Below are 20,370 nucleotides of genomic sequence, written 5' to 3'. Positions count from 1 at the left end.
ATCATTATCATTTTTGTCCTTTGTCCTCATTCACTAGCACTGGACCATTTAAATTATTTGTTAAATGAATAATTAAAGACTTTATATATTGAATCCCTGACCAGTGTTATTTCCCTCTTTTCCCCTCTGAAGTCCTTCATGGTCATAGTGATATGTATCAGAGGATCAAAACTGTAAACAGATTTGGAAGAAATATGCCTTTCATTGAGCTGGTGGGATTATCTAAATGACCATAGTTTCTTAGGACTGATAAGCTACAGGGCATTGAGCCTCACATAAAGTATTGGTTATAAAAGCCATAAGAATATGTGTATACTGCATGAGTATACTTGAGTTCTGTGTGAGAACATGACTAAGAAGATCAAAGTTTAGTTAATTATTTTGGCAGTGGGGTCAATTCTGCTGATAGCCTGGTGCATGGGGACTCTACTCTGTAGGAAGGAACAAATAAAAGGTAAAATGTATTGAGTAATGAATGTCTACCAGGGCCTGCTATGAATATTTTATATATATTACCTCATTGAATTCTTAGGACTCTAGAGGTTAGACACTGTTGTCCCATTTTGCACATGAAGAGACTAAGGCTCAGAGCTGTTAAGTAACTTGTTCATTGTTATAAGTAATAAAATGCAGACTTGGAATTTGGACCAGACCATTCTGGGGGTAACATTTTGGTACTTTACATTTTATTCAGTGATGTGCTAGTAAATAAGCTTTCAAAACAAAAACAAAAACAAAAACAAAAACAAAAACTGAACTGGTTTGTCAATTGCTGTGTTATACTCTCACTGTGGCTAATTTCAACCTACCAATGGTTTATGGCTTATACATTTTTAATTAAGTTTTTTAAAGATTTTATTTATTTATTTGAAAGAGAGAGAGAGAGAAAGCACAGAGGGAGAGTGAGAGGGAGAAGCAGGCTCCCTGCTGAGCAGAGAACCCGATGTAGGACTCGATCCGGGGACCCTGGGATTATGACTTGAGCCAAAGGCAGATGCTTAACCAACTAAGCCACTCAGGTGGCCCCATTTTTTGTAATTTTTTAAAGTGAAACAGTTGCTGGCTAGCTTGTTTTAGCACACCACACATTCAGTCCCTCCAGAGCTTTCCCTTTTACATCCATTATCCCATTTGCTTTTCTCACGATATGATGAACTATATGGAACTATAGGGTAACCTCAGTGTCCTGATCCTTTCAGTGGGTGGATGGCATGTCCAGTTCCCATTGCCAATGAGTGATGGAGTTGGATAAGGGGCACTCTCTCTCTTGCTGACATTCTTCCCTCTCCACATGCATGACCTCTCCATAATAAGCATCACCCATAGGGTGGGACATTTGTTACAAATCAGGGAAATTGCATTGACCCATCATAATCACTCAAAGTCCATAGGTTACATTACCGTTCACTCTCAGCGTGGCACATTCTGTGGGTGTGGGCAAATGTATAGTGACCTGTATCTATCATTACGGTATTTTATAGAGTATTTTCACTGCCCTGAAAATTCCATGTGCTCTGCCTATTCATCCCTCATCACTATGCCTAAAGTCTTTTTTACTGTCTCCAAAGTTTTTCTTTTCTAGAGGGTCATGTGATTGGAATTATATGGAATGCAGCTTTTTCAGATTGGGTTTCTTTCACTTAGTGATATGTATTTAAGTTTCTTCCATGTCCTTTCATAGCTTAATAGCTCTTTTCTTTTTAGTGCCAAACAATATTCCGTCATCTGAATTGTACCAGTTTATTTATCTATTCACCTACTGAAGGACATCTTATTTGCTTCCAAGTTTTGGCAGTTATGAATAAAGCTGCATTAAACATCTACATGCAGCTTGATGTGTCCCCATTAGTTATCCACTCCTTCGGGTAAATACTAAGACGTGCTAGCACTGGATTAGTATGATAAGAGTGTGTTAGTTTTGTAAGCAACCACCCAACAGTCTTCCAAAGCGACCATACCATTTTTGCATTCCTATCAGCAAAGAATGAGAGTTCCTGTTTCTCCACATCCTCATCAGCATTGGGTGTTGTCAGTTGCAGATTTGGGTGATGAAATGATTTTAAGGGAACGCTGTCCCATTTAAATGGAGTGTGAAATGACCCAAGCATCTTGGATGATGATTTGTTGATATATTTTAAGTGGCAAAAATACTGAGATCTTTTGATGGAACACTTCCATTTCTAGAAATGTACTTAAAGGAAATAATTTTGTAAATAAACATAAAAAATAATGTTCCCCAAGGATGTTAATCATTAGCCTTGGGTAAAGTGCAGAGGAGAGCACTTTGGGTTAAAGGGAGGGGTTTGGACACAGGAATGTGAGTGAGCGGGTAGAGCTTGGCACCATGCAAATGCAAAGCCGCCATGCCTCTTTGCCTTGGCTGTCATAACGTACATTAAGATTTGCTTAATTTTTGCTTTTTTTTTTTTTTTTTTTTTTTAAGAAAATGGGAAAAAGTCAAGTCTTCTTTGGATAGAACTACTGTGAGATAACTGATCTCTCTGATATTTAAACACTTATACTCTTTATCATGTTGGCTGCTTGGGCACAAGTATAGCCAGCCTCTCTGTCATGGCCAGGGTATGCCTCATGTGGCATAAGACGGGCCTGGTTCATTCCAGAAGGCAGTCTGGGGCTGGTCAAGGTTGCTTCCTGGGAAAACCTCAAGCATCGTTTTGGCTTGCATTACTCTCTTTCCCTCTCCGTATCTTCTGAGATTTATGTCAATATGTCAATTATAAAGTAATTAGGAGAAATCTTATAATCTTGCTATAAAGGAATACCTTTGAATGTCTTGTTTTCCATTTCTCATGTTCTACCTGAAAACATAGAATTAATGGAGAGGCCAGTCATCAGGCAAGGAAAGTGGGGCTCACACTGAGGGCCTATTTCCAGGTGGAACAGGGGACTTGGAATCAGAACTGCTCCCCAGAATGCACAAAGAAGGAAGGCCTACCGGGGGGCATTATCACCTAGGATACATGAGTGGGTTTCTCTTTCCATACTTCAGCATGGGATGCCAGCCCTGAAGCTCCCTTTGCAGGTTGTCCCTCTTCTGTCCCAACCACCCATGCAGGATTCCCTTGTAACAGGAGGGTAAGGAGCTGAGCCAACACACCCGTGCAGGGTATGTGCAAAGAGACTTCTTTCGAGATGGGACCTGGCTCCCTGTCATCTCATAATACATTTTTTCCTGCTGGTTCTCACTCACAGTATTTACAGGAAGCATTTATAGCAAATACTTGCCAAGTGTTTTCCATAAACACAACTAAGGACATTTTTCACACATTCCAACAGCTCTGTAAATGTTTGTTTTCACAATGCACAAAGAAGGTGAGTGTAGTTTCCCTAAGCAGGCCTTTGAAGTGTGGGCTTTGGCCCAGTGGTAATTTGCATCTGACTTGGTTCTTGGAGGACAAGTCTCCCTGGGGCCCTTTGGGCACTTGCAGAAGACTCCGTTTCAAGAGGAGTTTTCCTCCACAGTTTGGATTCCTGTGCTCCAGCTGTGGAGAAGTTTCTGGGTCCTGGCCACCCCCACGAGGAAGGAAAGGGTGAGGTTGGAGGTTGCTGGGAGCATCACAGAAGTCATTGCTGCTGATAAAGTTCACAGGGAAATAGAATGGGGAGTATGGATGGCAGGGCTTAGAAGGTGACTGTAACTCTGTGAAGATACATGAGGATGTACAGGGAAAAAAAATTGGGAAAATTCTCCTGTTAAAACTAGGCAAATTAACCCTTGCCATAAAGGACAGAGATGTCCACTGGATCCTTGGTGAGTACTGACAGCCCAGTTAGAGGCCAGAGTTGTATCCTGTGGTGTCCGTTGACTTGCATAGTAACTTTCTCCTTAGTAAGTCCTAGCTTATGTGTGACTTTGCTATACCCTGAGGGCTTGACAGGTGATTGAGATGTGGTTCTACCCACTAGGGAAAAGAAGACACATATACTTGCCACAGTTTGGGGCAGAAAGTGAGAAATGCTGTAAAAAAGAGAAAGATAAAGGACTGTGGGGTTTTAGAGGAAGGAGCTGTATAAAGTTTTATGAAGAAAGGGACATTGAGTTGAGTCCGAAGGAGAAGGGAAATTTAGGCAAATGCTGGAGGGAAAGGGGGGAGGGGTGGAGAGATACCAGGGAAAGCAGTCTGCATAGAAGGAAACCACACTGGGACCCATTCCTGTAGGAGGGCCGCCCCACAGAAGAGATCTCTCTTTTCACAGAAGTAGCCAAGATTTGAGATGCTTATATAGAATGAGCTGGAACAAGATGAATTCCATTTAAAAAGCTAGATTTAATAGAAGAAAGATTTCCTTTTCACATGAATTCAAGTAAAACAACAGATGGCCTAATTCCGGAATTGGGTTTCAAAAAATAATTTTCCCATTGTAGCTAATTTAGTATGTGTGTCCTCGGAAAATCCTCATTTTCAAGCAGAAAAGGCCGATTAATTATTGTCCAGAAGAAGGTGGTAGGACATAAATAGTTCTCCTTGCCTTTCCATCCCCTCAAGTCCAGTCTCCCCAACCCAAGTGAATTTATAAATCTGTGAGCTAAGTGAGAAATGAGGTGTGATCTGACTTGCAGGGATTCGTTTTATCACTAGCTCTCCTGGAATGTGTTTGTTTCGTAAAGCGAGTTATGTCCAAATATGTTTCAGACAATGCATGTGGAGCGTAACTTCGCTTTAAGACTGCAATAACTGTTAAGGCAGCAGTGACAATTTCTCAGTAAGAAATCAGGCTTGAGAAATGTCAAGCCCAATTTTTCATCCAGCAGTGACTGTCAGACAATGCCAGCATCTCAGTGTCTTCGCATGCCATTGACGGAGATGGAAGGCATTTGTATTCAGTAATGTAATGTTGAGTGAGTCAAAATTCTGCCCCGTGATCCTGTGATTTATTGCTAATACTGCCCAACATGCAGAGGGGCTCCTCTGCCTTCGCTCAGCATCCAATTCCCAGTTGCAATTAATCTTTATTACATTCCATAGTTCACCTCTGGTCTGGAATGTTAAAAAGATGCCTCAGGAGAGAGTCTGGAATCCCATTTCTTCCCCTCCAAGCTTACCCTCTCTGTGAAGTTGACTCTGCTTGCCCATTGCGTGCCATGTGCAACTTTATCCCAGAAAGTAATACTTCCTTGTAAAAAATGCAGACAGTCTAGAAGTAGATGATAGAGGGACATCGCAAATGAAAGCCTGTCTACCCTCCAGATCCCATCCCCTTGTGCCTTCCAAATAGATTATGAGCCCTGAAAAATGTTATGTTGTTCATAGGTGTATCTTTAGCAGCTAGCAAGTTTCTTAGCAATAATGAATACTTAAAGATATACTTGTTGAAAAAAATAATTGTTGGATGAATGAAGGAATGCATGAACAAATCAAACAAACAGTGGGGACTAGAATTTGTATGCCAGATTTGGGAAGCCTAGTGCCTTGCTTTTCAAAATGTGACTCTTGGTCCTGCAGCATCAGCATCCCTTGGGAGCTGGTTAGAAATGCAGGATCTCAGGCTGACCTCAGTCTGTCGGATCAGAATCTGTATTTAATGAGATCTTCAGGAGATCCAAGCAGTGCTTTAAAGTTTGAGCAGACCTGAGCAGTGCGTGTCTACAAAATAATATAAGCGTGAGTTTTCACACGTAAATGCCTGGAAGTGTATGTGATTTGCAGGTAACCAGTGTGCAGGGAGCTGCTTGTTCCCCATCCGTGGATAACTGAGGGCTTCATAAGGGCTTCATACTTTACTTCCCTCATGGGCCCCATGTGGCTGGCCGTACTTGGGTGCCCTACAGGACTGTTACTCCAGGCCACTCCTGAACCTCTGGTGCCTCCGTCTGGTCAGTCCTAAGCCCCAGCTTGGAAATAGAAGCCACAGATGCTACCCAAGAAGCAATTCAAACCACAGCGAGGAAGCTGTGAGGCCTGCCGATAGACTCAGGATGCCAGCACATCACGTGCGATTGTCAGACAGCAGACACGTGACTCAAGCTCTAAGGCATGGTTTCCCCATCTGAAGCAAGTGTTTCTGCTTGGCTTGTGGAGACCCAGTGAGTTAGACACTTGAGAGTTTGTTCTCGGTCCTCAGTCCATCTGTATTCACTCTTCATTCAATTGAGATGATTCTCACGTCACACCAAATAAACCATTTCGAAGTGAATTATTCAGGGACATTTAGTACTTTTGCATGTTGTGTGCAAACACTACCTCTGTGTGGTTGCGAGACATTAATTAGCATCATCCCAAAAGGAAACCCCGTATCTATTAGGCAATTACTCCCCATTTCTCCCCCGACCCTCACCAGCCCCAGGCAATAACCAATCTGCATCCTGTATGGATTTTAACTCATTAATGACATTTTTCATTTGTCACAGAAAAAAAAAATCAGAACAATCAGATTTACTTCTCCTTTACCTATTCTTCTTGCTTTTCACGTCTTCAAAAACAGGAGGTTTGCTGTTGATGGAAAATGAGAGCATAGACGTGGCATAACTTTAAATCAGTGGTTTGTAAATTGTAGTCCCTGACTAACAGCATCCATGGTATCTGGGAACTTGTTAGAAATGCACATTCTTGGGTCTACCCCAGAAAAACTGAATTATAACTCTGGGGCTGGAGCCCAGCAATCTATGGCTTTAATAAGCTTCCAGATGATTCTAGCATACGCTTAAGTTAGAGAACCACTGCTTTCAATAAGCAAGATGTTCCCTCTGCAAGCAAGCAGCGATGCCTGTAGGTGCCTACTACGCATGCGCCATCCCTGGCCCAGGAGCACGCATTGTGGCCTGAGAGGAGGTCTTCTGGTCCGGTTTCTGTGATGCAGGCACCTGCAGGGGCATTGTTCCAGCTATCTGCTGGCCTTTGGAAGAGTCCGCAGAGCTGATGTCTCAGCTTCCTTCAGTGATGCCGGGGTCCCTATGCGGGCATAAACTTATGTCATCTCTGCTGTTGCTGACTCTTTCCCTCCTGGTGCCGCCCAGCTCCATACTCGGCGGGAGGACTCCCCCAGCCGAGTGTGGCTCTGAGTGTTTGGTGTGTCTCACACGTCCTGGGTTGGTTTCACTGTATCAAAGTGCAGGCAGCGCTTCTTTTTGGTTGATTAATGTTCAATTTGAGATCTATTATGAACCTCCAGGCTTTAATTACTACACCATTACCCAGTCAATTCCTTGCCATTTTATATTTATGGCTTTTATTATGCCTCTGTATGTGCAGTTGCCTAATTTTATTCTGGAAGGATTTCACCTCATTAGCTGGGTTTTATACCATTCTTCTCATTTGTCCAGATTGTTATTTATCTCGGTTCCCGGTGTGTGCTTTCTACTTTGTTCTCTTCGCTAATCTGACCTCTTATACATTCTTTTTCTCCTTTTCCTGGGATGCATTGTTCTTTTGCCCTTGGCAAGAGCTCTTGAAGTTTTTGCACACTCTGCTCTGGGGGTTCTGTATCCAAGTCACACTCTTGACTCAGTCATTCCACTGCAGCTGCTTGGTGTCCTTGGCCTTGTCCAATGGCCTTGAGGCCTGCCCTTCAGCCCTGGACATACCATGGATCGCTTTATTATCAGATTTATTTCTTCTTCCCCCAACTTCTGTATGTGTAATTGGAAGATGCATAGATGGAGGCTTTTTCTTTTTTTAAGAGCATGCTGCTAAAAATAATTTTAAAAATGTTCTTTGTAATGCTTTCTAACACACCTTCCCTCAGTCCCTCCAGTGTTTCAGAGGAGTCTATGGTTTGGTATACTTGCCTGCATATTTTGTTCAGTTCCACCTCAGACCTGCTGAATCCAGATCCGAGGGAGCAGCCCCCTGGTCTGCGTCTGGCAAGCTTCCCGCGATTCAGATGCCTACTGAAGTTTGAGAACCGCTGTTCCAAAGAGAGGCTGAAAGAACCTTAGGAAATCCATCTAAGTCAGAAATAATATTAATTCCACCCGACTCCTTTTGCCAAAAAGCAAGATTAATAATCTCTGTAACAGTTTTGTTTTGTTTTCTGTTGTGGTTTTTTTTTTTTTTTTCTTCAACAGCTTTGCCCTAGAATTATAAGAATATTTCAGTAAAGCAAAGAATAATACCCTGGCATGAGCTCATGTAATTATTTATAGCAATAGCGGATCGATCATCTCCATCACTGAAGAAGTCTCAGGCACTGAGAGGTCTTTACCTCCAATTTTTTTTTTTTTTTCATTCATCTGTACACCCCTCGTGGGTAGGTGTTCCTGTCCCCATTTTTATAGGAGAAAACTGAGCTTAAGGTTAAGGAATGTGCATCAAGTCACCACCTCTGTTAGAAGGTGATCCAGGAAAATCATTTCTGTCCAGAGCCACAGTACTGTCTGCTCCTCTGTTACCCTGGTGAGGACTCCCCTGATCAAACTTGGCTCCTGTTTCACTGTCCCCCTTCTCAGTAGGAACAGGTAGAGTGTGTCGCCATGGGAATTGGTAAGCAGGACTGCGTTCTCTCGTGTCAGGTCACCGAAGTTCCTCCGTGGGGTTTCTTTCCGTGCTGTGTGACCTCGGGCAAATTTGCCTCAGTTTGTCCATCTGTCAAGTGGGATGGTACAGTATTTCTGTCACGCAGTAGGACGTGTCCCTTAAATGAGAAAATCTGTAAAAGTGCTTGGAACGAGGACTGGGAAGTCAGTGCTCTGGGTGAATGGCAGCTGTTGTTTGTGTTTCTCTGCCCTCTTGTCTGCACCTTTAAAGCTGTCTCCTTTAGGTTCCCTCACTCTGGGGCCTCGCTTCCCTTAGCTGTAGAATGGTGACAGTGGATCAGGTGGCTGAGCAGCTGGGATTCTGATTGCTCTGGTTCATTTTCCTGCTTGGCATAGTTTCTAGGATTGCAATGTTCCTTGTTCTCTGCCCATTTGAAATCATCTTATTAGGCTTTGGCGTGTTTGTTTGATTTTATGGACTTGCTCAAAATTCATGATCACAATTAAGCTCTTGTGCAAGTCCCTTGAGGCCACTCAGTGTACTTTCTAGTGCTTCTCCCCAGCTTTCTGGGACCAGTCACCATTAGCACTTGGTCCCATTCGTACCAAGGGGGAACAGTGGAGGAGTGTTCCCTCGTGGCCCCCAAGTTGCTGGGAGAGGACCTCAAGCTGGCTTATACTTTGACCTCAGGAGAGGTCTTGGTCTTGGCGATGTGATCTAAGGGCTAACGCTTCCTTTTGGGGTGTTTGGGATCCTGGTACTAACACAAGTTATTTCTGTGTTGCAGAGGGAACCTCATGGAAGGTTTTGTTTGTTTGTTTGGTTTACTATAGGAGAAGATTGGTGTTTCCTCTGGTGGGTCAGGAAACAGGTTTTAACAGACCTGTAAGGTTTACAGGACTCTGAGGACAAGTGTCCTGTGGTGGCCGTAATGGTTTCGTATTGGGACTTGTTGCCCACGTTGGCGGACCGTGACTGGTTCTTCAGGCTCCTTGCTCATTCCTGCACTTGGACCAACGTGTATTCCCTGGAAGACTTCCCACTTGAACACGAACACAGGGGCTTCCAAAACGCAGTTTTGGTGTAGGCAAGTGAGGACACTTCTTTATTTATGTGGTTCTCCTGCTGAAACAACGTGAGAGCCTCTGGCTTACTTACCAATGGCCCCCAGAGGGCCAGTGTCTCTGCAGTCATGATTTTGGTTTAGTTGCTGGTGAAAGCCTTGTGTAGATGTCAGCCTCTGGGTCACACAGGAATAGGAAGAGGGAGGGCGGTGAAGAGATCATAAACCCCAAGTAGGTCAAAGTAGGTCAAGTCTGGTTTGGGCGTTTTGCCTTTGTTTTCTGATTGAATTTGCACCACGGTCCTAGGACGTGAGCTCTCTGAAACTTCTGTGTAGCTCACAAAGAGGTGGGGTGGTTTGTGCACGTGAAACTAGTTTTACCCAGGCGCTCTCAGTTTGATGCTTGTCGTAGCAACTATGCCGAGCTATGCTCAGAAGTAGAGCAAGACGGACAGTTCCTTCTTTTTGGAGAGAACACAGTAGAAGTTCACACAGTGTCTTTGGTGGCCTGTGAGGAGATCTTTAGGCTTGATCTGACTCTGAGAGTCAAAGCAGCATATGAAGGAAGGCTTCCTGGGTGAGAGGCAGTGGAAGAGGCTCTCTAGGCTCTCAGCCCAGGGCTGGCCATGGGGAAGACGGAATGGACTGGGCTTGTCCTGGAAGAGGAGAGCTCAACAGAATGTGGAGGAACATGTGTCAGGGACAAGCAGCTGAAGAAGTCAGCCATGCGATGCTGAGGCTGAGGCCAAGGGTGGCCCCAGGAGTCTGAGAAGGGTTCAGTGCCAGCCTATAGCTGGCCTTGTAGTTAGCCTGTCAACATCCAGGCCAAATAGGTTGGTCATCTGAACTGGTGGAGAAGAAGAAATGCAGAGCACTCAGAGGGTTACTCAGAATTTAGGGAGGGACACTCTGTGGGCTACTCCATGCAGCACTGGGTCACTCACCTTGAGCAATTGTTACTGATCTTCACGGGATGAATGAGATAAGAGAGAACCTTATACTTTTGTCTAGGAGGAACTGGGATTTATAGAGCCACTTTAATGAGATAGAAGAAATTGATCAAAGTTCCTTAGCTTCTTTAGTCATGAAATCCATTGAATTTTATGACAATATGGTATGGGAAGGACATCTTCACAGGAGAGATTTGGAATTTGAGGACATAACAACGAAATTCTGTGACTGACCTAGGCTAGGTCTATGTGTGATACAAGTAAGTCTACTCTTCCTCTTGTGCCCACATTTTAAAGAGAATAATAGTAATGCCTGACTTACCAATCATTCGGATTTTGTTGGGGATCAGTTGATAGAAGTTATATAAATACACCCTGCAAACCAGAGAGTATTTAAAACAGATTTTGTACTTAATATGGCACCAGTATCCAGTGTTTTATTTCATAAGACATGCAGCTGGTTATAACTTCTTCTGGGGTATGGCGTATTCTAAGATGAGTGATAATAGCAGGTTTTTGTGCTTCATCCATCAATGGTTTCTGTTCAAGTATGTTTGCTCTTAAAACTAAAGAGTGAGGAAAAAATGAAGATGGGAAAATATGCCTTGATATTTTCACATGGAACTTTTCAAAATGCCACCCATGAACATGGTTAATACCAGAATGTTGAAATTGACTACAGATAGATCAGCGTGTTAATTTTAAAGCAAAGAAGCTACCATGTCGTTTAAGAATTCTCTCTCACTCTAGTAATACCTTATTAGTAAGGTTCATAATCATAGTCTTTTTTGCAGGAATGTAGACCTTAAAATCCACGCAGGTAACTTTAAAGACTTGTGTCCGCCTTGTTTAAAGACACCGCTCAAGAAGGAGGGTTTGTTTTTCTTTAGGAGGGTAAATATGGTAAGATGGATGGTACGTTAAAGAGTAAAGAGAAGGGCTTCTCAGAGCTGATTTACATATTGATTACTTAAATTACTCCTTAATTTAGTGCCTGCTAATAAACAGTGCCTTGGAAATGTTTCCGGAACGTTTATTGGCTGCAGTAATTCTATCTACGGTGTATGCAGATCACATCCTCATTAAATATTGATGTGCTCATGAAATGTTAATAGAATGTTAATGTGAAATGCAGGGGAATGTCCTCAGTGGGAGCCAGGAGCTGGCTGAAAGCTACCTGTCTTCTGTCTTCTCTTTGTGTTCAGTCTTCTTCTTGCTCCATTGTTTCCATTCATTACCCCGCCCTCAGGAGATTTGGATTTGTGCCTTGATATATGGGGTGGCTGTTCCAGATACAACATTTTTTTTTTTAAAGATTTTATTTATTTATCTGACAGAGATCACAAGTAGGCAGAGAGGCAGGCAGAGAGAGAGAGGAGGAAGCAGGCTCCCTGCTGATCAGAGAGCCCGATGCGGGACTCGATCCCTGGACCCTGAGATCATGACCTGAGCCGAAGGCAGTGGCCCAACCCACTGAGCCACCCAGGCGCCCCAGATACAACATTTTTAAAAGGGAAAGATTCCCTGATTGATGGGAATGGAGTTGTTTTCCCCTCCTGCTTTCCTGAACTGGAATTCCTGGTTAGAACTAGGAAGAATTCCCCTAGAAGGAAGAGGGTGATTCAGGCTCAACCTCATGAGTCTTTGTGCCCAGGCAGCTTGCCCAGAAGAGACAGTGAAGAGGAAACAAGCCTTTCAAAGCCTCTAGCACTGGTCCTTCCTTGCTCGATTGGAGAAGGGATTTAGTTGGAGTTTACATTCAGCTTTCTCAGAGAAAAAACCGATCCACTCATAACATGTGTTCCGTAAAAAGACCGCAAGGAAGAATTTTTTTATCGTAAATTCCAAGGACAATAATGTTATGTTCCTGATGATATTCAAGACATAATTATTTATGTGAGCATATGTTCCACACGGTTGAAAAGTCTTACAAAATGGGATGGTTCATCAACTTCTTGGACCACAATAAAGGGGTAAAGTGGTAACGGGGACGGCTGTGAAAACTGCTCATGGGGGAAGTGGAAGAGGAGATTGAATGAGCAAACTGTGTTGTGATTGTACCTTGGTGTTAATGCAGTGCTGGCAGAAATAGCCCCGAACAGTTAATGTGTTCCTGGGGTACTGGGAGTGCATATAGTAACATATGTATATATGTGTGTTACACTGTTTGGGCAGGAAATGGTTGGAGCCCATTTTTGTTAGAATCCCCCTCCTTTGGTTTTACACAGTGCAGATGCCATTCAGCTCCCTCACACCACCATGCTGCTGGGAACCCTGTCCATATCAGTAAGATAGCACTTTCGTGTAGTTTTCCTTCTTCCCCCTTTTCTTCTCTCCTTCCAAGTATTCTTTCTTTTCTCTCACTTTTCTAAGAGCCTTCCCTTCCTTGTCCTCATCATTCCTTGTCTGCCTCTCTGTCTTACCTTTCTGTGACCACACGCAAAGTGCCCCAGGGAGGCCCACTCTGAGCCACCCTTATCTCTGCCAGGGATGCTGCCCAGGCCCTCCTTTCTTTCTTCTTCCCTGTTCTCTGTTCTCTGTTCTCTGTACTCACAGATCTTTTCAAAACAAACCAGGCTGTGTTACTCATGTCACTTGCCTGCCTAAACCTCATGGCTAGTGTCTCAAGGTCTTAGAATGATAACCCACACAGTCCTGGGGCAGGGGCTCTGGCTCACCTCTGCTCTCCCCTTCAGGGTCTTGGAACCCCAAGTGCTGCCCTGCATCACCCCAGGCTCCTCTGCTTTATAGACTGGGCCGTGTGCTGGCCTGTCCCTCATACGTCCTACTCAGCTCAGGGGCACTGCCCTTGATCCCTACACCTGGAACCTTCTTCCTCCTGGACTTTGACGTGGCACTCTCTTTTGCATCCTCAATTTCCAGCAGTCACTTGGTTATCAAAACTCTCCTCCTCAGGCCTTCCCCCTTGCCCTTTAGCACCTGAGTGAGTTAAATTTCTTTTTCACAGGACTTGTAATAAACTGTAATTATTTATGGTTTCATCTGTCTTCCTCAGTGGAAGCTGGTTTTTCCTTTTGTCGCCATCTGATTTTGAAGTTCAGTGTCTTTAAAACAGAGTTTTATTGTTTTACTTTTGTTTAATCCAGGTGTACAATGGCTCCCTTACTTGTGGTGGGAAAATATTAAACTATCTTAAGGGTAGAGGAGAAGTTATCAGACCAGCCGAACAGTTTTCAAGGGGAAGGGTTGAGCAAGTAAGATCTTTGCTCTAGGAACAAGTGGAACCCGCCCCTCAAATGCTGCCAAGGCTCCCGCTGCCTCTCCTCTCTGCTTTCCTTTGCGTGTGGGCTTGCTTAAGAATTTTTTTTTTTTTTTTTAAATTGCGGGCTTGCATTCAGATAGCTCCTGCACTCATAGCTCTTGGGTACTGTCAGCACAAATGGACCATTTTATTTTCCCTTTTTGTAGGATAAGTCTCAGGGAGGAACTCTGATTGGTTCTCTTTGTGTCACATGTCCCTTAGGCATGCTCCAGTTAGTTAACATTGGGGGGGTTGGGGCCCTTGGGTGGCTCAGTCACTTAAGTGTCCGACTCTTGATTTTGGCTCAGATCATGATCTCGGGGTGGTGATAGTGAGCCCTGTGTTGGGCTCTGAGCTGGGCGTGGAGCCTGCTTAAGATCCTTCCTCCCTCTGCCCCTCACACCCCCACTCACTCACTCTGTCTTTCTCTCTCACTCTCTTTTTCAGACAAACAAAAGTTTCAAACTAATGACAGGGGTGAGATCTCGTAAGAGCATAGAAACTCTGTGGGAGATATGTGACAAAAAATGTGGGAGATCCGTGACAAAAAATGTGGGAGTTGAGGGCACAGAAGAGCTGCTACCCCCCAGGATAGGGAAGTTGTGACCGGGGGAAAGAGAGCAGTCTTACCACTTCCGTAAATGGTCTTTCTAGTCCTGTTTTGAAAAATTCTCCATCCATAGGCACTTCTGTGTCAGTGTAAACCAACGAGCCAAATATCCTCTTAGAGGGTGGGAAGTTTTAGGAGATTTGGAAAATGTGAGAGTTTTAGGCGCTGTATACTGAGAATATGAGTGGAGTATAATTTTGTTTGGGCCCCAAGCCTTAGTCTGGTAATCTGACGTGGGCTCTGTGTCTCTGTTACCACGGAGTCAACATTTCTGACAAACTGATTGCCCTTTCCGACCTGTTGGTTCTTTCCTCTTGCAGATTGTGCTTGAGAACAGTAGCCGGGAAGACAAGCACGAGTGTCCGTTCGGCCGCAGTAGTATAGAGCTGACCAAGATGCTGTGCGAGATCCTCAAAGTGGGCGAGCTGCGTAAGTGACACCTGGTTCCCGCGTGGGCCTGGGGCTTGGCAGGCACCCCACTTCCGGGGCTGTGCCTGGACCTACACGAAGAATTCCGAGGGGCTGGTGAGCTATGCCTGGGCATCCCTGTGGACCCAGCATTCTTTGGCTCAGGTTTCCGTGTGTATATTTCTGCTTGTCTGTTCTGGGAATAACCATTCTTAAAATCTACAAGAATGGGGAAATTGGCAGGTAATAGGACTAAATTTCCGATATTGTAAACATGAGAATATGTTAAAACAGTCCTGTGCTTAGTAATCTGTTAAGGAAAGAGATCTATGGCTGCTTTTTAAAAATTCCAGTTTTTTAACGTATCAGAGGATCATTTTCTCTTCTTTCTTTTGAAACTGTTTTTTTCTATAAAGAGAAATTGAATACCTTAATAAGATTCTCTTGTTCCCAGGATCTCCCTTGTTTAGAATGCTTTCTCTAAGCAAGAAGGAATTATAGAAGAAAATGGGTAGTTGATCATGATAAATGTGGTCAAAGATAAGCTTATTGCTCTGTTTCTTTTATTACAAAATTTAGGAGGGGACCCCCTGAAAAAAGAGGGCATAATGATATTCCTGCCTTTCGTTCATTGGTATAATTTGGGTTGAACCTGTTAGGATGCATCAGATTTAACCTGGCCTGCAGTCATTGTCGGCACCAAACCTCCTTAAACTGGCTGACTTCCCTCCCCTCCAACATCTCCAAAGCTGACGCATGTACACATCTTCCCTTGTAGGCTTAATCACTTGGGCGCCAGAGAAAGTCATTGGGTGAGAGATGTTGGGTGTATGGTAATGTGGTGAAGGCATAGATATTCAGTTACCTGCTTGAGGGCTTAAAATAATGGTCTGAAATGATAAATGGAAAGGAATCCGATGATTATTGGAAAGGGGGTCGTGCTTCACCTGCATCGTAAGAGCTGACTCCAGGTGCTGCTCAGGTAAACAAGGAAATGGAGAACGCAGTAAGGAAACGCTGAGAATTTGAGTCTGTTGGTCCAAGCACAGCCAACTGTTACCCTCCTGCAGGGCGGGTGGATGGGGAGAAGAAGATAAGCCGACATGGTACTGCCACGGAGGTTCATTCCTTGGGAGCCCAAATTAGGGCATTTTGGCATGGAAAGAGTAGCAGCCTGATCTGAGACAGGTCTGTGTCAGTCCTTTCTGTTTCAGGGATCACCGAGGTTAACGTCTCTGTTTACCTGGATCCTTGACCCTGCTCCCCTCCTGCTCTCCATCAGACTCACTTGTTGAGATTTATGCCTGCCGCCGAGCTTACTGTTTATTCGGTTGAAGGATTAAAGTCCTGAATTTGGCAGATCCTACCGAATTCCTCAGTCTGATTACTCTGACTGTTTTGTGTTTGGGTTGATTTTATGGGGGAGCTACAAGAAGTCACTTGCTGAGAAGCATTACAAGAGTACCTGAGGTTTTCAGAAGCTGGTCAGCGGTCATGCTCTACCTGGCTGGGGCTTGTCCTGTCTTTGGTTTTTTGTTGTTGTTGTTGTTTTTGTTTTTGTTTTGTTTTGTTTTGTTTTTCCCCATGTTGCCCCCTTCCCTGTGGCCTGCTTTGGGCTATCAGTTTTCATCTTGATGGCAGCAGGAGGTGGATTCTTTCATGCTTCACTATTATACCCAGCCTCTGCTCTTTTCCTTTGCCCAGCTGACATGTATCTAGCATGCTACAGGTTAACGCAGAACAGAGATGGAGGAGCCGAGGGAGGATGCTGGGACTAATGGGCAGCTCGGTTCTCTCTCTGCCACATAGGACCTTCGTTTCCTTGGCTAATGTACTCACAGACTTCGCCATGCTCCTTCACCTCCACATTTCCCCCAGAGGTAGATTGGTAGTATTTGGGGTGATGATTGGAGGACCTGTGTTCATTTTGGCTTGGTCACAGATAAGGACCCAGGGAACAGATCATATTCAGCCTAGGGAGACTAACTCAGAAAAGAGGGCCAAGTTCTAGGCTGTGTGTGGGCAAGACAAATGTGGATCTGATTCAGACTCTCATCCATGTCAGGGGACCCTATTTGGTGGGCAGGGGAATGGGGAGACTGTGGTGACAGGAGTCTGAGCAGACAGTGTTGCTCGGGTGAGTGGCAGCTCTGTGCTTCGCAGGAGGGAAGGTGGGTGCAGAATAAGGAATGACCCCTGGCAGGTGCGGAGCAATCCTTCCAGACTGTTGAGAACCTGGTATGAAACCAGGAACAGGACAGAACCTCATTCCCAGGGGCTGAGATGAAGAGTGGGAATACTTTAGGGATCTCTGAGGGTACCCCATATGCTGTGCTTGCACTGTATATTATTCCATATCTCACCTTCTGCTTCAGAGAAGGTTCCAGCCTTCTGCTGCAGATCATTTAGTACCTGGTCAGGCCCATCTCTGCAGTGAGGTTGGCCTTGGTCACCTAGGGCCTGGCATACTCATGGCAAGCTCCCTTTGTCCAAGATGACAGATGTATGTATTCATCTATTTAATAAAAATCTATTGATTACTTACAGTGTGCCAGAGATAATGATGGGCATTGCAGATACAAAGGTCAATCAGATACGGTTCCTGTCCCCAGTAAGCTTGCAATTGAGAAAGTGTAAGAATGATTTGGGACTAATATCTTCCACTTTTAGATATAAGTGATTGCGTATTTATTTTAAATGCCCATTATCTATTCTAAGGCATAATTTTTCCAGTGTTTTGATAGTTTGAGTTTTCAGGTTGGCCTATTGCTTGCACTGCAAAGGTCATTCTGGACATTTTGCAAGGATTATAGAGGACTCCACGTTTCTAGAGTCTACATGCCCAAATGAGTTGTTCTCTGCTCATAAAATATTAAAGGATTGCTACATTCTGATTGAGTGCTAGACATCGAATGATAAAACACCCTGTGGTAAGAGGAAAATTGCTTTTTAATGGATTGCCTTTTGCCCACTGCCATATTAAATAAGTTACTAATATGGAAAACAAATCTGAATGTACCCTGATGTTGAGGGAAGTATCTGTTTTTCTTCTGAGGAAAATTGGTTTCACATACAAATCCATCTTCCTTTGGTTTAACTGTGTCTGTTTTTCTGCTTCTAAGTTCATGGTTCTTCTCAGATTCATGTCAATAATTGACCCCTGAGATCACAGTTGTGCTAGATCTATAAGCAAGTGTGGAGATCAAAGAAATACCAATTAAAAATCTAACTGAGCAAAAGGACATATACAAAAGTAGAAAGATTCAATTTTCTACAAATGCTTTGTCTTTTGCTTTAACTTATAGTCTTTTGAGGAAACCCACTTCTGAAATACCGGTTATCTTTTGGTGTCCAAAGCAAGCATATTAACATTCAATTAGATTACTGATACCAAGTATTTATGCACAGTGTTTTTAAGACTACTTCTTAAAAATAACTCAATTTCTGCTTCCCAATTATTAACACTGCAAGAGGCCAATGTTTCCTAGTGTGGCATAAAAAACAGCATCTGATAATTTATATGCTTAGAGCGCTTTATCAAGGTTATTTAATTGAAACCTGTTACACCCCCGGGAGTTAATCAAGATCAATAACATCTATGTTTATTAATGAAGAGAAGACTTACACTTACTGGATGTTGTCTGGGGTCACTGAGCTCAAACCAGTGTTCAGGAAGCCCAAAGAATAGTGCAGAAAGAAGCAGAAAAGCGGGGTGGTTGCATGTTGGCCCCCGAATGACCCGTCTTTGAATCACAGATCAACTACCTAATTGGATGCCTTGAACATGTTTCCGGTCTGTTCTGAGCTTCTGGTTCCTTATCTCTAAAATAAAGATAATCCCTGTTGCACATATTTGTCGGGAGGGTTCAGTGAGATAATGGGCCCTGCTTCTATTGCAGGATAGATGGTTTCTTTGCAAGTGATAGCATTTTGCTTTCCACAAGTGGACCGCGGCTTCAGTGATGGCAGGAGAACGTTCTGACTTAAGTAACAGCTAGAACCAGGATCTGGAACAGTGACGCTCGTCTCTTCACTCTTTCCATTCTGACTAAAATGATTCCTTGTAATCTGCTTCGTCCATGAGGCACTTTTGAGAGCAAGGCGCTTGTTTTCCCTTAGTTTCAATTTTAAAGATCACAGTCTGAGGGGTTTGAAGTGGCGGGGGGGTGGGAGGTTGGGGTACCAGGTGGTAGGTATTATAGAGGGCACAGCTTGCATGGAGCACTGGGTGTGGTGAAAAAACAACGAATACTGTTTTTCTGAAAATAAATAAATTGGAAAAGAAAAAAAAAGAAAGATCACGAAGAAGAATCCTTCTGGACCTGGGTGTGGTCACAGATCTCCCCGTGGCGTGGGTAGTGCAATTGGAAACCCCAGTTAGAAGAACAGGATTGAAGTGGAGTGAAGAGTGAGACTTCAGAAGAAGAGGTGTATTGGGGGGGTGTGCGGTGGGTCAGGGTGTTGGGAGGTGGGAGGTGGTGCACTGGCAGAAGACGGGAGGTGTATCACAGACAAATGCAAAGATACTCACTATAGTGTGAAGTATAGGCCGATCCCTGGCTCTTAACTAGGGCTAAAAAGTGGTGACCATTGTTTGGGTTCTTACAGCCCTGTCCCTAAATCCATAATAAGTTGTTGAAGGATAAGAGGAAAACTTGATTTCTGACACAATAAGTTAATTACTTATCTTTTGGCTGTTACCTCAGGCAGTTATCTTCCAATATCAAGTGGAGCTAGGGTATTTCTTTTTGTCTCCTGTTCATTCAGTATCTACAGGGCTGTTCTCTATGACTCAGGATCTAATCTCTGGTGATGTGGACTTAGAACATACACTCTGTCCTCAAGCAGCCTACATGCTGACTGGAGAGTCCTTCACATAAACAAATAATGAGAAAATGCATTGTCATTTGGAACATTATGTTTAAGTTACATTAGCGTCACTAAAAGGCAGTGGTTGGTTCTTTCTGCTCATGGGAAGTTGGACAGACTAAAGAAAGGAGAGTCTTGGGAGGTGTGACACAGAAAAGGAGATACTCAAGAGATGGAAAGAATAACCAGGTAAGCACAGATATGTGTATGGTAGGCAGCCGCTGTTAAAAATTCCAGGCAGTGAGGTGTAAATAAAAAGACTTGGAGGTTCAGAGAATTCTTGTTCCATGTGGCTAAAGCAGATGGCTCAAGGGAGCAAACAAATGAAAGGGATGCTGACAGAAAAAGCAAGAGTTAAATCATAAAGATTTGCCACGCAGAGGAGTTTGGACTTTACAAGCAATGGGAATCAATAGGAAGATTTTTAATAAGAAATGCCCTAGTCCTAGGCATAAAATTCTAGAATTAGATTATGTCTTCTGGTTATGACAAGAACTTGTGAGTGTGATAATGTATGGGACCAGGACCAGAAACAAGCTGACCTCACTCTAGCCCCAGCCCAGCCAGGATAGCAGTTAGGAAGCTTTCAGCTGCAAGTTATAGAAATCCCAACTCAAAATGGCCTATGTAGGAAGAAGCTTTATTGAATATCATAACTGCAGAATTGAGTAAGTCCTAGAGTTGATTAATTTAACTGTTCAGGAATATCATCAAGGACCCAAGTTCTTTCTACCTTTTGGTTCTGCCATCCTTTATGTACAAAATTTGTCCTC

General features: G+C 43.7%; 1 protein-coding gene across 7 annotated transcripts in view; it reads left to right on the top strand.

Annotated features, from left to right (window-relative positions):
- The window catches only part of ELMO1 (engulfment and cell motility 1), a 526,031-nt gene that overhangs the window by 274,157 nt on the left and 231,504 nt on the right, over window positions 1–20,370 (top strand). For 6 of the 7 annotated variants that reach the window (XM_044246376.1, XM_044246377.1, XM_044246379.1 and 3 more), the window contains one exon: window positions 14,641–14,749. In XM_044246376.1, the coding sequence (XP_044102311.1) occupies window positions 14,641–14,749 (109 nt within the window). Of the gene's footprint in view, window positions 1–14,640; window positions 14,750–20,370 lie in introns of those variants that run through there. The other variant, XM_044246383.1, reaches the window with a different exon arrangement.

The sequence above is a fragment of the Neovison vison genome, chromosome 4, assembly GCF_020171115.1.
Source record: "Neovison vison isolate M4711 chromosome 4, ASM_NN_V1, whole genome shotgun sequence".
Lineage (NCBI taxonomy): Eukaryota > Metazoa > Chordata > Mammalia > Carnivora > Mustelidae > Neogale > Neogale vison.
The sequence above is the reverse complement of the archived record's forward strand: the minus strand, read 5'-3'. Positions and strand labels throughout refer to the sequence as shown.